Genomic DNA, 16,358 nt, shown 5'->3' with positions numbered 1-16,358 from the left:
GAATAATCTTCTTTTGACACGAGTAACTCGTTTTATAGATAGTAAAATGAATTGTGCTACAGTGCCGGTCTGACTATCCCATAAAACGCGATTAATTCAAATGAACGTCGCCGGTGGCGGAATTGATACTCATCAAGCCGGGGAGCCTATCAAAAGTTATAATATCAGTATGCATTAAATGAGCCGTGTGCGGTATCCGAGCCTTCCAAGAATTAAACGCTGAAGATTTTCGTGCCAACGGCGTCCCCCGCCGAACAACCCCTGCAATTAAAACGCACCCGAAGGGTTGCACCGCTTTCCAAATTGCAAACACGTCCATTGTTTTAATCTACTCCTCTCCCAGAATCCTGGATATAATACTGAAATAAGGACTTCTAGTTTACTATGACCCCCCTCTGCTTCGACACTTACGTACAATTAGCTCTCACCAGAGAGATCTCTGTCAGCTGGTTGGTTTCACTGGTGCGGAATTCACCGACGTATACTTGATTGAAATATTAATTTCAAGCTCTCCCACTGACAATAACTGTAGAATAAAGTATTGCCTACGGTCTTAGCAACGATCTCGAGCAAGTATTACTAGTAAAACATTATTTAAGTGTACACGAACCTTAACAACGTAATATTACTAATAATGTTACGAACATTTTCCGTTGAATAAAGGTGTGTAATTACTTCATACATGATAGAATAGAAAAGGTTTTTATGAAACGGGTAATAAGCGTTAAATACATAATGATAGGTCTTTGCAATATCTAAGTATTTTTCATTTAGGAAAAGTTAACTTTTTGCATCGACTTCAAAGGAATTCGCATTGTAATCTATATTTTCTGTAAAATCATGCCGTCTGATCAGTCAAAAAGTCTTTTCGAGTACAATATGAAAGTTTGGAAAATTTTCGGAATATGGAGTGGCGACACCCCATGGAAGCGCTATAAATATTATTCTATGTCGTATCTTTTTGTAACATTTATCATTTACAACCTGCTATTGACGTTAAATTTGATATATACGCCTCGAACAATCGAATTAATCCTGCGCGAAGTAATATTTTCTTTTACGGAGATAACTGTTGCAACCAAAATTTTGACGATTTTGTTACTGCGTGGGAAAATTTTCGAAGCATTTGATATTATTGATAGCGACGAATTTGTAGGTGACTATTACAGCAAAGATGGTTTTTTGAGCAAAGTCCACAAGAACTTTAAGTTAGGATGGAAATCGTACGCTGTTATGTCAAACGTCGCATATTCCAGTCAAGTATTCGTTCCGATATTCTTGAATCTGATAAGAGGCACTGAGTCGGAGCTCCCTGTATGCAAATATTACTTTTTGAGCGATGAAAACCGCCGGTCCTATTACTTTTTCTGGTTTATATACCAGTCTTTCGGCATGTATGGCCACATGATGTATAACGTCTTCATAGATTCGTTCATAGCGGGACTGTTAATTGTGTCGATAGCTCAGATGAGAATCCTTAACGTCAATCTGAAAACGTTTTCTATGTCTGAACAAGAAAAAGAACTTCCGAAAGAGTTGCAAGATCAAATTGCAATTGCAAAGCTTAATAGTTATTTGAGACACTACGACAGCATATTGAAGTAAGTATAGTTAAGAAGTTAGTATATTTAAATATTTTCCTACAATATAAAAAAACTACAGTCGATAATAATTAAATACGGCTTTTTGTTTTAGATATAACAAAATAATTCAAGAAATTTTAAGTGTTACCATATTTTTTCAATTCAGCGTAACAACTATTATAATATGTGTAGTTATGTGTGGACTACTTATGGTAAGACATATTTATAATTTGATAAAACATAAATAATATGAATATTTTTTTATTTATGATTTTAATTCTAATAATTAGGTTTAAGATTGATGTACGTTTTATTAATAAATGAATGACATTTCAGCCGTCATCAACAGAAACGCTAGTGTTTATGGTGATGTATTTTTTCGCAATGACTATGCAAATATTTATGCCAGGATTTTTAGGAACACATTTGACTTATGAGGTATCTACATAACTATTTGATATAACTAAGCATTTTCTTTGATGGCCACTAGCAATGCGATATTATTAGCGGTCAAACCAGTATCTCAGTTGTAATTTTAATCACTCAAACACTAAAATCACTAATCATTCAGCTGAAACACCATAAAGTCGCTACTCATCTATGGAAAGAGTACTTTAAAGGTAACATTATAAGAATAAAATTGCTTCCAAAAACTTACATATTCTTCTCGATAAACATATTGGTAGGGAGTTGTCACTGCCTATAATAATGCTGACACGCTGTGCGGGTTTCAAAATATAAAAGTGCTGACACGCAGTGCGATGCTAATTATGTATATAAAATAATATTAACCTGTACAGTTGACTGTACAATATTGTCCCATCTAGGAATGTTCTACATAAATAGTAAAATTCACGAATAGTAAGTTCCTATTTTAGTCACAGTAATTTGTTTGACTCTCCGTCCTACCCCACGGGCATAGTTTTATTTCCAGCTGAACAGAGTAACCCAATTAAATTATATCATTCATTACTTTAGACGTATAACCAGCCACTCTAACAAAACGGTCCACATTTAGATTTACACTAACTGACTCGCGCATTTCGCTTGCATTACATAAGAGAATGGGTCAGAATTTTCCCCGTTTTTGTAGCATTTTTCACTAGTACTCTGCTCCTATTGGTCGTAGCCTGATGATAGCCTATAGCCTTCCTCGATAAATGACTGAAATATTTTTTCAAATCGGACCAGTAGTTCTGAGATTAGCGCGTTCAAACAAACACACAAACAAGCAAACAAACTCTTTAGGTTTATAATTTATGAATAAATGAATAAATTTACATTTCAGAGTGAAGAATTAGTATTAGCAGCATATAGTACTGAGTGGATATCAAGATCAGAACCTTTTAAACAAAGCTTGAAGATTTTTATGGAAAGAACTAAGACTCCTATAATGATAACTGGACTGAATATGTTTCCTCTTTCACTACTCACGTTTACTTCAGTAAGTTTTGGTTTTTATTTTTCTGAACTTAAAACTTTTTTTACTGAACTTAAAAACTAGTAGCGTAAAGATTTAAGAATTTATGTAGATTTACATAACATTCTTTTTCGTTTTCCAGATAATGAAGAGCGCATACTCTTTCTTCACGCTTATAAGAAACTTTCAAGAGGAATAAGTATGATTATCACACGTAACTTTTACGATTTTCAAGCCATTTATCACCACCAATAAACTTCTCACGCCTTTCAATAAAATATTTGCTTGTTAAATAAACTGATATTTTATTTATTTTGCAGTGTCCAAAAATCGGTCACAATCAATTAAGAAACCTATTTACTACATAAATAAGAGTTATATTTGAACAACAATTTTCAAATGATGTAATTAAGTATCCGTAAGATTAATTTCGCACATACATCGAACGTCTGCAATCAAGAAGTCGTTACTAATACGCGATCGACGAGTAAGATTTCACGTATCGCTAATAGGTGGCGCCACCTGCGACTAAGAGCAATTAGCAAGGAAACTTCAAATTGTCGTCGATTAAAATAACTAATATGATTGTAATTCTAGTCACGTTAACCTATAAAGATGAATATAGGATTTAGATAAATGGCAGTACGCTTAACTTGTACGCATAGACAAATTTGAACATGTTATACAGTCAACTTGGATAACTTTAAATCATTTCGGTAACATTGAACGTGGGAATTTGAACTAGATTCGACTATTTTTTCATATGAAACCAACACAATTGATAAAAGTTTGAAAAACTAAAATGAATCTTGACTCAAATGATTCGAAGTTACCCAAGTTGACTGTAAGTAAACCTTAGCAAACAAAACTATTTGTAGTATATTTTTACAGTTAAAATAAATTCCTACACCGGCTTAAAGTGAAAATTATGACAAGCTTTATCTGTGTGTATGCAAAAATATTCCATCCGTAAACAAAGATAAATTGCAACAATGCAAAGTGACGTCAGTTGGCTAAAACCTTTGGTAAAACAAAAAACTGAAAATAAAACCATTTTGTCAAGTTGATAGATTTTTTATATAATCTCCAAAAAATCCTGTCAATAAATAAATGAATTTAACCCATTAATGTCCCACTGCTGAGCAAGGGTCTCCTCCCGTAATAAGGATAGGGTTAGGTCTTGAATCCACCACCCTGGCCAATATATTGCAGGCTGTCAATAATAAAAAAAAAATCTTTATTATTATTATTTAATATTTCAATTAAAACTTTTACTTACTTCCTCTTCATGATTTTGGTGACCATTGGAGCCAATTAATTTATTATAGCTACATAAAATAATTTGCGCTTTAATTGGACCATGGCTTTAATTCTCTTTTTTGTTAATAAAACGCTTTACGGGTCATAATAAGTATTAATTTTAACGACAGTTTGAGAAGTTGAATAAAAGTATAATTTCATATTTCATTGCTCGCAATTTCATGATGGACAAGTCAAAAGTGAGGATTTAATTTAAATTAACTTGAGTTAATTAAAATTTAATAAACGTGGACATAAAGAAAAGATGGGGAGAATTTATGAAACAATATTATTACGTGGCTTAATTTCACTTAAATTATTATACAGAAATGTTTTGACACTGTGAATAGTTAGTCCAGATAATAATATAATAATATGCTGTCTTGTGATTTCCACACGAGTGAAGAAAGTAGGCAATGGAAAGTAGTAACTTATAGAATTGGTTACACTTCCAATATTATAGTTTTCTTCTATTACATAAATAAGGCTAAGGAATCTTGGCTTATAGTAAAATCTTTGGTTTGCCTTAGGCTAATCCAGTTACTTGTAAAGTACACGAAAATCATAAATGATGAACGTTAATAATATTTAATAAAAAAAAACAAAAACAAAAATATAAAAACACCGGCGTTATTTTTTTGCATTCCTTTATGTTGAATATCATTTACTATCCAAAAGCTGTTGGCAAGTGCGCCATACAGGGAACAATACAGACTGACAACAATGTGTAAAGTTTGTGTATTAACATAGTTATCATGCAGTTGGCACGTCGTCACGAGCTGCAGCGCTAATGGCTCGGCTCATTACACCCCTTCAACCATACACTGAGAAAAACTAACAGTTCCTGTTAAATCGTTTAATACTTCCGAGTTTTTGGTGGATTTATTTTTTATTTTAATATAATTATGCCATTGTGAGGAAACCTTGCATGTCTAAAATTTGTCCCCTTGCCAGTGGGACAGTAATGGGGTAACAAAAAATAATAATAATAATTATGCATAACGTTTGTATGTCTACTAAATTGAAAAGTAAGGTATGACTTTGTTTCATTTACAACATGAGCGATCTTATAATCACTGATAAAAAAAACAAAAGTAATAATATCAGTTACATTAATAAGAAACTAAGTTGTAGTATTATTCCAACTTTCTGCCACTTAAATCTTAATTCATGAGTACCTAAAATTTCAATTCGTTCACTGCGATTCTTCACCTCATAATCAAAACCCACTCGTAATATTTTTAATAGTAGGGTTATTTTGAAACCAATTTATAATTATTAACACTCCCGTATTCACCATTCTTGCTCGGCACTTCAAAACACTGCACGTCAAAAGATTCGTATCATCAAAGTAAACTTGCTTGCAAAAATGTTCGGCCACGTTTTAACACACTATGTATATTGTGTCGGCTAGACAAGGGCACTACAGTTAGTGCTAATGAGCTTGGTCATTACAGAGCGTGCGTGCCCCGGAAACAAGTTTTCTGCAAGGAAACTTAAACACCTTCAGGAGTAAACGCCTTGTGGAATAAACAGGAACATGCTGCAAGGAGCTCGACGAAAAATTATGAACGTGTGACGCTTGTTTACCGACATTTTGTACATATTTTAAGGAAAATTAAGTCTGCTGCAGCTTTGGAAAGTTTCTTGTATAAAATTTTGTCTTATCCTTTCTAAAAAAATATTTTTAATTAAAATAAAACCGTGGTAGAGTTTGTATATACAGGTAACTGCCATTCGACGATTCTATGATGACAATGAACAGGACCGCAATTTGCTATCTAAGTTTTCTCTAAAAGTTTGATGGAAGTTGATTGCATCATATTTAAAAAAAAGCAGTCGATAGCATTGTTACATATCTAGCGTAACTAAACTTGCTAACTCCTAAAATACAAATTAATTCAGTACTTTATAAATAGCAAGCCATTTTATTTGTATACTTCAAGTTTGCTGATATCAGCAAAATAAGATGTTGAATAGGAAAACAAACCACCAATAAGAGTTCGTAATTTATCGATGCTAATGATATCAAAACACAACGGCAGCAACATTTGAATCACTTTGTATAATTACACAATGTCAAACTTCGTTAGTGCACACACAACATAATTGAATTCGGTGAATTTGTGAATTCCAAACCAAACATTTGAATTAAACAGTATTTATTTGGCTGAATAAAGCGCAAACAGTAAAAGTATAAATATAACAAACTGAAAATTCTGTTTTTAAATTCTCCAATTGCCATCGCTGAAGCATTAACAAAATATACAATAGTTTTTAGGTCACCAGTCAATTCTTTTTAATTACGTTACTGGCATAAAATAAAGCCGGAACAAAAATAGTGTACCCAATTAAGCCGGAAAATCACAAGTCGAATGGCGGCTTTCAAGTATAATTTAAACATTACAGAGAGATTCCCTGTCGGGCCACAGATTAATCACTCACTGTTTAAAAATTCAAATTATCCGTTCTACGTGGCTACTTTCGAAATTCAGTCGGAAAACGAGAATTAATATTTAAAATTTAGACGATTAAACTTGGTTGAATGTATTAATGGATCTTCAACGATTTATAGCTAAAGGTATTTCAGACAAATTTTGCTTTTAGGAGATTGATTAGTAAATGATTCAATGCAGCTTTTAATGTATGTTTTGGGTTAAAAATATTAATAGTTGCGTTTAAAATGTAACATTTTTGTTCGTATGCCGTCAGTCACGAATGTCACTATGTTTAACCTATAATCGACCAATTTATAGGTTGCAATGGCATGTTTGATACTAGACTTCGTTTTTCTACTCTAATATCAAAGGTTTCAATGAAGTATGTGTAAACATCTGTGTCCTCTTTTAGGGGATTACAAGATTTATCCAAGTATATGAATATAACTCAAGCTTTTTCCTCACAGAGCAATATATTAGGGGTTTATTATATTTGGTCGGAAGTTGTTATAGTATTAGGAAGGCAAGAGGAAAGCGGACGTTTTATTTACCCACATTGAAAATCTTATTTCAATGTATAGAGGGACAGTTAAAAATAGCTAGTTTATTTGGATACGAGATGATTGAGGGGTAAATAAATATAGTTTAGTTTGCATTGATATGCAAAAACGATGATTTTCTTAAATAATGTATTTGGTTAGGGTGATATTAATAGTTTACAGAAAAATCAAAAGTCCACTTACGATAAGTCTATGCTTATTTTGAAATATCAAAATAACTCTTTCTTATCGTTTCCTTTACTTATCATGAATAAGCAGAACTCAAAGATTTAAAAAATTGCCGTAGCCATAGAATATTGCCCTAAAATTACATATGTTTATTTCCTCAGAAATACATAGACCCCAACAAACGCTAGTTTAATATAAAAGGTCGCTACAGTCTTCACCCGTCACTCACATCAGGCGCTGCATAAAACGCAATTGCAAACGTACTTCACACTTCAGCCGTTCTCAAGTGAAACAATAGAGGCTTATAGAGAGTAAAGCCTTCGGGAGAGATGCACGCGTAACGAACGCCCCGAGGCGTACTATATCTCTTGAATAAAAATAACACCAAGCACAATCAGTTGATGTTACCTGTAAACGTCTGCTTCGAGGCAATGCGTTGGCTTATTTAGAATTTTCTAGAAAAATGTGGGAACTAACTGGCATATAGTAGTACAATGTGTTCAATCTCATATCAGTGAGTATAAAAATAAATGTAAGTTTGGTTTGGCTCTTTAGCGAGCTTTCGAGAGAGGTGCCCCGTTAAATAAGTAGTCAAATATGCCCAGAGTAGGCAAATGTCTGTATAAAAATTTGATTATGAATATCATATTTAAAAGTTTGTGTATAGAAAATACACGACGAAAAGAATATGTCAGTAATGAAATATTATTTTTAGATCAACCGCCCATACAATAACTAACTATATTAATCTAAATACTTCTACCAAAATATTTAATCAACTTAGCGAAAAGGGTACAAAAACTGAGCATCACTGAAATATTCGAGTTGGTAACAAATGTTCGTTGTGAAAGTTACCTGTTGAGGCCGAAGTCTGTCACACGTGAAAACATAACACTGGAACTTTTAGCTCCGCTAACAGGACAACAGTTTTCACCAACAACTTTCTATTATGACGGAAAATTATTAATGACATCATAACAAAATAATTTCGAATTTTCCATGAGTTTTTCGTATTCAATGGTTTTAATTTTTCGGTTAGAAGAATGAATGCTTTTACATTTATGCAATTAGGTTCAGGTTGAGGTTGGCTTTATGCTCAAGGAAACGTTGTTTTCGAAAACACAATATTACAAAAACCAAGCCTTTCAAAAAATACCCAAAAAAGTTAATATTTACTTCAAAAATATTCTTGCACTGAAAATTTAAAGGTAGCCTGACAATTGTAGGTAAACATCGTCGATAAAACAGAAGAGAACTAGGGAGTGCCGTATTCAATTTAGGAATAAATATTTACATGTGAGGCGGGTGGCCGGAGGCGATTGATTGCGAAGAGACGGATGCTTAGACTGTCAGGGAGCGAAATCAAGAACAATACAAAATACTGAAGTAAAAAAAATCTCTTGTTTAAAATTTTAATGTGGTTTTTTGACATGTTTGGGGTGACAGCCAGCCCAAGGTTGTTGACGCTGCATACATATTTTTGCTCTTGATTGTATATTCTTACAATAATTCATTAATTGCACTTATAATAGTATAAGCGCAATTTATATGCATTGGTATCACGCAACTAAGTAAAAAAATATATGATCAATCTTGGCTAGAATTGCCCTCTATTGCGTAGATGTAATGTTAATGTTTTTTAAGCGGGTCACATATTTCGCTCGCCCTATGAAAAATTACAATAGTATGTAAAAAAATATTTAAGACATCTACTACACGTAATAAGTACGGTTTCGTAAATAACAAAATACAACTTAAAGTACGAAATTTTACTAATACTCTATCGTAGTAGCTGCTAACGCCTACGAAGCTACGCGAGATCGTAGCAATCGCCTATTAGATACGTAGCGCTACGTTCCTAAACCGGAACCATAAATGTTCCTACTACAAATTTTAATATAAAGCGGTACCACAGATTTAATTAAAACATTCATGATGCACACGAAATATGCAATAATAACCCCTAATAGGCTAAATTAAATATGTAAAAGTACATGAATTCATTCCCCACATTAAATATCCCTTCGTAGCATAATTTCGAAATCCTTTTTGCCGTACCTACAATAATTTCCATAATCGTATTATTAACGCTAAAAGCTTCTTTTATTCTTTCTACATTCAAGTTCAGCAAAAAGTTTTATGAAACTTCGCTAAATCGATAAACCCTTTACCCAGTAAGTACTAAAACAACAAAGGGTAACCTTTTTAAATTATTTTTTAGAATTTCTTCCAACTCTGTTAATTAGAACGGATTTCTGGATCCGTTCGGATGGACGAACGTCACCTTCGCTAATTGCATCTCATTTAAAAAAGTACGGAACCCGCAATTAACCCACATCCTTTCCCAACGGCCCCTGTTTAAATAAAGTAAGTACTAGGCACTTATTGTCTTTAGCTTTGAAAAATGCCTGAGAATATTTTACATTCACTTTGAAGAATAGCTGGCTTATCAATTGTCTGTTACACCTTGTAATTAGAAAAAAAATGCATTTTTTCTACAAAAGAGTGCTAATAAGAAGCCATGTTTGTACGAAGAGCAAAAAAGATTGGAGTCGTTTTTTTCTATTAAGATAGCAAATGTTAAAATTATGTTATGTTCAAAATAGTCAGTGACGTAATTTTTCTTCGTGAGGAACTATTAAGTATTTTAATACTTGTTGTTTTCACTTAAAATAAGTAGATCCATGACCAAAAATAAATACACCAATATCTATGGTAGTTTTAATGAATTGAAAAAGAAATTCTCAAATGAATTCAGCGGTACTTTTCTATGCAAAGAAAAATTACCAAAGACTGAATAATATGTATTTAAAATAAAAGTATTCATACAACACTCCATTCCATTCAACTGTTTTGCAAGTTTGTAAGCCCGAGTCCTTTCAAATGTTGCACCTATCAGATTCACAGAACAGACACGTAGAAACACTCTCATATTTTCCTTTTTACCCGCTTGAAATAAAACAATCTACCTAATGGAATTGCATCAAGGAGATTGTTTCAAAATAAACATGAAGATTTGGTATTATCTTGGCATTTGGCCCGGTCACAATCCAAACCGTTACTACAACTATTACTCCAAATTGTTTCTAACGTTCTTTGTGTTTATCTACGATGGTTTAAGCACTATAAATTTTTACTTCTTGCCGAGGAAGCTGGACATTTTTATTGAAGAACTTCTATTGTATTTTACAGAACTCTCTGTGTTGTCTAAAATTCTGACTTTCTTATTTATGCACGATAAAATCATTGAGTTATTTAAAATGTTGGAGAGTGATATATTTCAGCCTGATGATGAAGAAGGTATAGCCATAGTCAAAGAAGCGAAAAATTTCAACGTAAAATACTGGAAGATTGTTGCAACGGCTTCGTATACCTCGAATATTTCCCACGTATCATCTCCTTTACTATTTCACTTTATTACTTCAGCTGAACTGTTTCTACCAGTAAGCAGCTATCTGTTCCTCTCTGATGAGTTCAGAGATGCCTATATTTATCCCCTATTCATCTATCAAGGTTTAGGAATTCATTTCATAATGCTCTACAATGTGTATGTTGACACGTTTATACTAGGTTTGATGAATTACGTCATAGCACAGTTAGATATCCTTGATGTTAAATTGAGAAGAGTTACTGATGTATCTGAAGCAGGTGAAACGTCCAAAGGAAGCTTTGATAATAGTGCAGAAGCAATAAGGAAAATAAATCAGTGTATTGTACATTATGGAGAAGTAGACAAGTAAGTTATTTTCAGCAGTATTGTTCTGATGAAAAGGAATTTTCCAATATTTAGATTTAATCCAAATCTTCTTCATAATAATAAATTTTACCCATTACTGTCCCACTGCTCGGCAAGGGTCTCCTCCCGTAATGAGGGAGGGTTTTAGGCTTTTAGTCCACCACGCTGGCCAAGTGCGGCTTGGGGACTTTCCATGCCCTCAATAAATGTATTAGACCAATTTTAGGCATGCAAGGTTTCCTCACGATGTTTTCCTTCACCGTCAAGTCTTCATAATACTGTATTACTTTTACCCTTACCACTTTTAACACATATCCTGTAATGAGGGAGGTTAGATCTTAAGTTAAGTACGCTGTTTAATTACGGTTAGATTTTATTGCATGGTTACGTTATTATTATTTATGTATCAACAGGTTCTGCAATCTTATCCAAGATGTCTTCAGTTTGTGTCTTTTCGCTCAGTTTGGCTTCGCATCTTGTGTCATTTGTGTTTGCCTTTTCAGATACACTTTGGTAAGTAGAAACAGTTACTTTGCTTACCCCGGGTTTCTGAGGTACAGTTAGCGGTAGTTTATCTATTCAATAGTGTCAAAACTCATATAAAAAAACGCTTTAGAATAGATAAACTACCGCTAAATGTACTCAGAAACCGCGGGTTAAACATTCTTTATTTAAGATTTCTATTAACAGTGTCGTAATGTGTACCTTTTTTTACTTTAGGGTGCTCCTGTCCAGTATTATGTATTTCTTTCAACTTACATATTTGTAATGGTTATTCAAATATTAATCCCGTGCTGGTATGGAACCAAAATTATGGATAAGGTATGCTCTATATATTTTTTACCTTAAGCTAGCCTTGAATTTTCATTCAAAACAAAGTATTTGTTTTAGTGAAGTCAATGTATTTTGAAATTGGTGTATCTTATTCTCATTCTTGTAAAGTTTATTGTCTTGAATAAAGTCAGTCGCAGTCTACTTTAACATCATAAAATATACCAATTCCCCTACTTGATATATTTCTTATTTAGTACTACAGAGATAAATATTTTAATTCACTTTCAGAGTACTCTCCTATCTTTCGCAACTTACAACTGTGACTGGACCTCGAGATCACGTCAGTTTAAAAGCAATTTGCGTCTCTTTGTTGAAAGAGCTAACAAGCCACTGTCCATAACTGGCGGGAAAATGTTCTGCCTTTCACTTATCACTTTTACTTCTGTAAGTACTCACTTGTTTTACTAGACTGAGAATTAAAACATTCTCTTAAAAGATTTAGAATACATTTTTTGTTTTATTTTCAGATTATGAACTCAGCTTACTCGTTTTTCACACTTCTGCAACATATGCAAACTCGAGAATAAATAATTCAATACGTTATCTAACAAGAATTGCACCTTTTCAATAGTTTTATTATATTTACATGTAATCATAAATGCTTTATACCAAAGCTTTAACACTTTATGCACATGACGTAGAAAAACAAAATTCTAACTATAATTAAAACTCCAAATGAGTCTCAATAGTAATTCTTATACACTCTATGGCGACTGTTTTAAAATGTTTTATTAAAAGTAATAGTTAATCATCAAGCTTAAAAAATCAATGCACTTACTTTTAATCCATTGGAGTACATTCTTAACTCGATTGACGTCTCAGACGAATTTCGCATTGAAATAATTTATGATTAATTACCCTTTTAAGAGCAAGTTTATCAAATTAATAAACGCAATATGTTGTTTTATTAACATAAACCTTTTATTTAAACTCCATTAAATATATTCACAGCACGTTTTTATTTAGAATTGAATAAAAAGGTCGAAGTTTATTAATGATAGTCATAAATATGAATTTTGAATAAACGTCGAGTCTTGACAGGTTATAAGTTGAAATAAATTAGTAGGATTTTCAGTAGGCTTATTAAAAATTCAGAATAGTAATTCCATTTAAAATGAATTGCACTTTTATAAACTGATAAATCTTATTGTTCATGAAAGTAAATTAAAACAGCCCGATAGATATTTTTTAAGATGATTAATAACATTTATGATGAATGCAAATGATATTGACTTAAACACAGACAAACCACACTTTTGGTAGTTGGCACATAATTAGTTTATATCAATCTCAAACTTTCAATACCGCATAACATCTGCAATCAATTAGGACCGAGTAAGTCATTTTCAGCATAATTAACTTCACGAAAACCAGCAGCTTGTTAATGAATTATTTCCTGGATCATTTCGTGGCTGGACGAGCCACACCTTCACTAATTGCATCTCATTTAAAATCCTACCTGCAATTAACCTACATTCATTTGAACATTCATATATTCCAAACGTATGTAAATATTTAAATACGTCTTTGAAACGTACCCGCGAATTAATTCCTAGAGGTTGTTAATTTACTTTGAACTGAATTTACTGTGGAATTAGAAAATTTAAGACTAGCAGAACATACGTTGCATTTTAATCACCTTCCTTATTAATTATCTCAACTTTAGTGGACGAATGTATTCGACTAATTACAAGGTATCCGTTTGACACGATGGCGACAAAGCATATAAAACTGCGCAGTTTAATACAATTCAGAGACGTCATCAGAACATTCAAGCATACCGTGTCGCGTTGATCATAAAATTTGGAACATATTTTAACAATGGAATTTCATCAAATAGATTGTTTCAAAATACATTTCACAATTCTTAAATTCTTAGGTGTTTGGCCGAGTAAAAATCCCAGTAAATTTTACGTTTATTATTCCTTGTTATTCGTCACTGTTTTTGTTTATATCAATATTTCGTTATACACGATAAATTTCTTTTTTTTGCCTCAACAATTGGATATTTTTGCCGAAGAAACGATATTTTATTTTATGGATTTGGCAGTTGTGTCTAAAGTGCTGACATTTATTTTTATGCGTGATAAAATAAGGCAGATGTTAGATATGTTGGAGAGCGAAATATTTCAAGCTAATACTGAGGAAGAAATGAAAATTATTGAAATTGGCAAGCAAGATACGTTACTATATTGGAAGATCACCGCTGGGTCATCAGTGATCGCTAATGGAATGAATGTTCTTACTCCGCTCGTGATGCATATAATACTTCGAGTTGATTTGGAATTTCCTGTATGCAGATACTCTTTTATACCAGAGGAGTATAAGCCTATGGTAGTATATCCAGCATATGTGTATCAAGGCATAAGTATCACGTCTCACATGTTGTATAATGTTCAATTCGATTGCTACCTTTTGGGTGTTATGTTTCTGGCTATTGCGCAGTTGGACATTTTAGATAAAAGGTTGCGAAGAGTCACTGACGTCTGCAAGAGTGTTGATGAAATACGTGGCCCGATTGAAAAAGCAGAGAATGATTTGAAAGGGGTTTTGGAAATAAATAAATGTATTAAACACTATGATGCGATTTGCAAGTAAGTTAATTAACTTGTTACTTTATATTGTCTACTTGAAAAGTGGTGTGAATACTAATAAAAGGATATTACTTTCAGTTTCTGCAAATTAATTCAAGACGCTTTTAGTGAAACGTTATTCATACAATTTGCTTTAGGTTCCTGCAAAACATGTGTTTGTTTGTTCAGATTCACTTTGGTAAGGCAATGGTTATAAATATGTAGTTGTACCTTACTTTTATCAACATTAAACTAACGGATATTGTGCTGTTTCAGCCTGCAACGTATCATTTTCTGACATTCTTGTTTCTTTATATGATTATAATGATTCTTCAAATAATGGTTCCTTGCTGGTTTGGATCTAAACTTATTGAAAAGGCAAGTAAAAACATTCCATATATTTGAACTTCACATTTAAACAAATACAAGAAAAATATTTTCTTAAAAATATTTTTTGTTTGTTACAGAGTAGTCAAATATCTTTTTCGGTGTACGATTGCGATTGGACAGTAAGATGTCGTAGGTTTAATAGCAACTTGCGACTATTAGTCGAACGAGCTAAGAGACCGCTCACAATCACCGGCGGGCAAATGTTCCTTCTTTCACTAAAAACTTTTACTACTGTAAGTATTAAAACGATGTCTTTTAGTCTGAAACTCTGCGCAAAACTATTTCATAGGATGTTTTTGTCGTGTCAAAATAATTACAATTTCGGAAAACAATCGCTTTACGCATTCTGAGTGTATAACAATTTTATTTGAAATTTGTTTGTATGTAAACAAAACTTGTTTCGGCATTTGTGTTTTTACCATATGTATGATTGTATGATTATTAATATTTGAAAGTAACATTAATTCTCAACAATTGTTTCGTTTCAGATTATGAACTCTGCTTATTCTTTTTTCACTTTGCTTCGTCACATGAGGTCTCGTTAAAAATGGAACAATTATCTTAGATTATGCTTCTCTATCTTTGCTTTTTCCTTCAAATAGAAGTTAGTTTAATAAAATGCACGAAATAGGAAATAGGTCATGAATACTCTTTTATTTATTCACAACGCTGTTATAGACAAAGAGAAATAAAAACAAAACACAATAAATCATCGTTTTTTGTTTAAACACTAAGAACTTCGATATAGCTTTTATTTTAAGCCAACAAGGAACAAAATAAATACAGAGAGCACATGAATAAATAGTCGCATCTCGTCGGAGAAGTGCGATTTTTTCCTCGGTGTCTGCGAGGAACAAACGTCACACACAAGGCACGGGGACAATGGTCCCGTTCAGCAGTTCATCTGTTAGCCGGTGGCGGTAATAAGGCGTGTTTTTGCCCCAACACACAACGAAAAAGGAAACAATGATTTTGCTCGTGACTAGATAAATAAGATGTCCGGACGTGACGAGGGTACCATTACAGTTTTTATGGATTCTTTCAGAGGCCACCAACCCAGCTCTACCTGGCCCTCTTTGTTTAGCCCTCCGAGCACGTTAATGTGCGCCACGACAATAATACCATTCGCGAATGAGGTCAGTGGTTCTCTTGCAATCGTAATCAGCAATTGGTGATGCTCGTACTGCACTGAATAAATATGTAATTATGAACGCGTTGTCGATGTATCCATTTGTTTCCATCGATGAAAAATGGATAAAAATTGCGCCCGCACACGTCCTTCCGCCGCCGCGCCGCCTGCAAACGATGATTTAGTGGCGATCCCTGGATTTATAGAGCGGCCCGCCCCGCCCAGCGA

General features: G+C 33.1%; 3 protein-coding genes across 4 annotated transcripts; all 3 read left to right on the top strand.

Annotated features, from left to right (window-relative positions):
* The first annotated feature begins 840 nt into the window (after window positions 1-840).
* Window positions 841-3,249, top strand: LOC142972612 (odorant receptor 2a-like). 2 transcript variants are annotated; one of them, XM_076113916.1, is made up of 5 exons: window positions 841-1,601; window positions 1,696-1,795; window positions 1,920-2,021; window positions 2,872-3,027; window positions 3,146-3,249. In XM_076113916.1, exons 1-5 carry the CDS (start codon window positions 841-843, stop codon window positions 3,200-3,202), a joined length of 1,176 nt encoding a protein of 391 aa, XP_075970031.1. In that variant the 3' UTR covers window positions 3,203-3,249. The 2 variants fall into 2 exon arrangements, with proteins under 2 accessions (XP_075970031.1, XP_075970093.1); XM_076113978.1 differs by lacking the exon at window positions 1,920-2,021.
* A 7,179-nt stretch (window positions 3,250-10,428) lies between these two features.
* On the top strand, window positions 10,429-12,565 carry LOC142972539 (odorant receptor 30a-like). The gene is made up of 5 exons (XM_076113787.1): window positions 10,429-11,204; window positions 11,618-11,717; window positions 11,925-12,026; window positions 12,267-12,422; window positions 12,506-12,565. The coding sequence occupies exons 1-5, from the start codon at window positions 10,441-10,443 to the stop codon at window positions 12,563-12,565; spliced, it is 1,182 nt and encodes a 393-aa protein (XP_075969902.1). The 5' UTR covers window positions 10,429-10,440.
* Window positions 12,566-13,859: 1,294 nt separating this feature from the next.
* LOC142972467 (odorant receptor 46a-like) lies at window positions 13,860-15,624 on the top strand. The gene is made up of 5 exons (XM_076113668.1): window positions 13,860-14,632; window positions 14,711-14,810; window positions 14,888-14,989; window positions 15,079-15,234; window positions 15,490-15,624. The coding sequence occupies exons 1-5, from the start codon at window positions 13,860-13,862 to the stop codon at window positions 15,544-15,546; spliced, it is 1,188 nt and encodes a 395-aa protein (XP_075969783.1). The 3' UTR covers window positions 15,547-15,624.
* The last annotated feature ends 734 nt before the right edge of the window (window positions 15,625-16,358 follow it).

This window comes from Anticarsia gemmatalis, chromosome 1, assembly GCF_050436995.1.
Source record: "Anticarsia gemmatalis isolate Benzon Research Colony breed Stoneville strain chromosome 1, ilAntGemm2 primary, whole genome shotgun sequence".
In the NCBI taxonomy this organism is placed as follows: Eukaryota; Metazoa; Arthropoda; class Insecta; order Lepidoptera; family Erebidae; genus Anticarsia; species Anticarsia gemmatalis.
The sequence above is the reverse complement of the archived record's forward strand: the minus strand, read 5'-3'. Positions and strand labels throughout refer to the sequence as shown.

Excerpts from the sequence above, each read along its gene's own strand:
- LOC142972539 (XM_076113787.1), top strand. The coding sequence starts at position 10,441 with ATGGAATTGCATCAAGGAGATTGTTTCAAAATAAACATGAAGATTTGG. Across the intron at positions 11,205-11,617 it reads CATTATGGAGAAGTAGACAA|GTTCTGCAATCTTATCCAAG; the intron begins GTAAGTTATTTT and ends ATGTATCAACAG. Across the intron at positions 11,718-11,924 it reads GCCTTTTCAGATACACTTTG|GGTGCTCCTGTCCAGTATTA; the intron begins GTAAGTAGAAAC and ends TTTTTACTTTAG.
- LOC142972467 (XM_076113668.1), top strand. The coding sequence starts at position 13,860 with ATGGAATTTCATCAAATAGATTGTTTCAAAATACATTTCACAATTCTT. Across the intron at positions 14,633-14,710 it reads CACTATGATGCGATTTGCAA|TTTCTGCAAATTAATTCAAG; the intron begins GTAAGTTAATTA and ends TATTACTTTCAG. Across the intron at positions 15,235-15,489 it reads CACTAAAAACTTTTACTACT|ATTATGAACTCTGCTTATTC; the intron begins GTAAGTATTAAA and ends GTTTCGTTTCAG.
- LOC142972612 (XM_076113916.1), top strand. The coding sequence starts at position 841 with ATGCCGTCTGATCAGTCAAAAAGTCTTTTCGAGTACAATATGAAAGTT. Across the intron at positions 1,796-1,919 it reads TTATGTGTGGACTACTTATG|CCGTCATCAACAGAAACGCT; the intron begins GTAAGACATATT and ends ATGACATTTCAG. Across the intron at positions 2,022-2,871 it reads GAACACATTTGACTTATGAG|AGTGAAGAATTAGTATTAGC; the intron begins GTATCTACATAA and ends TTTACATTTCAG.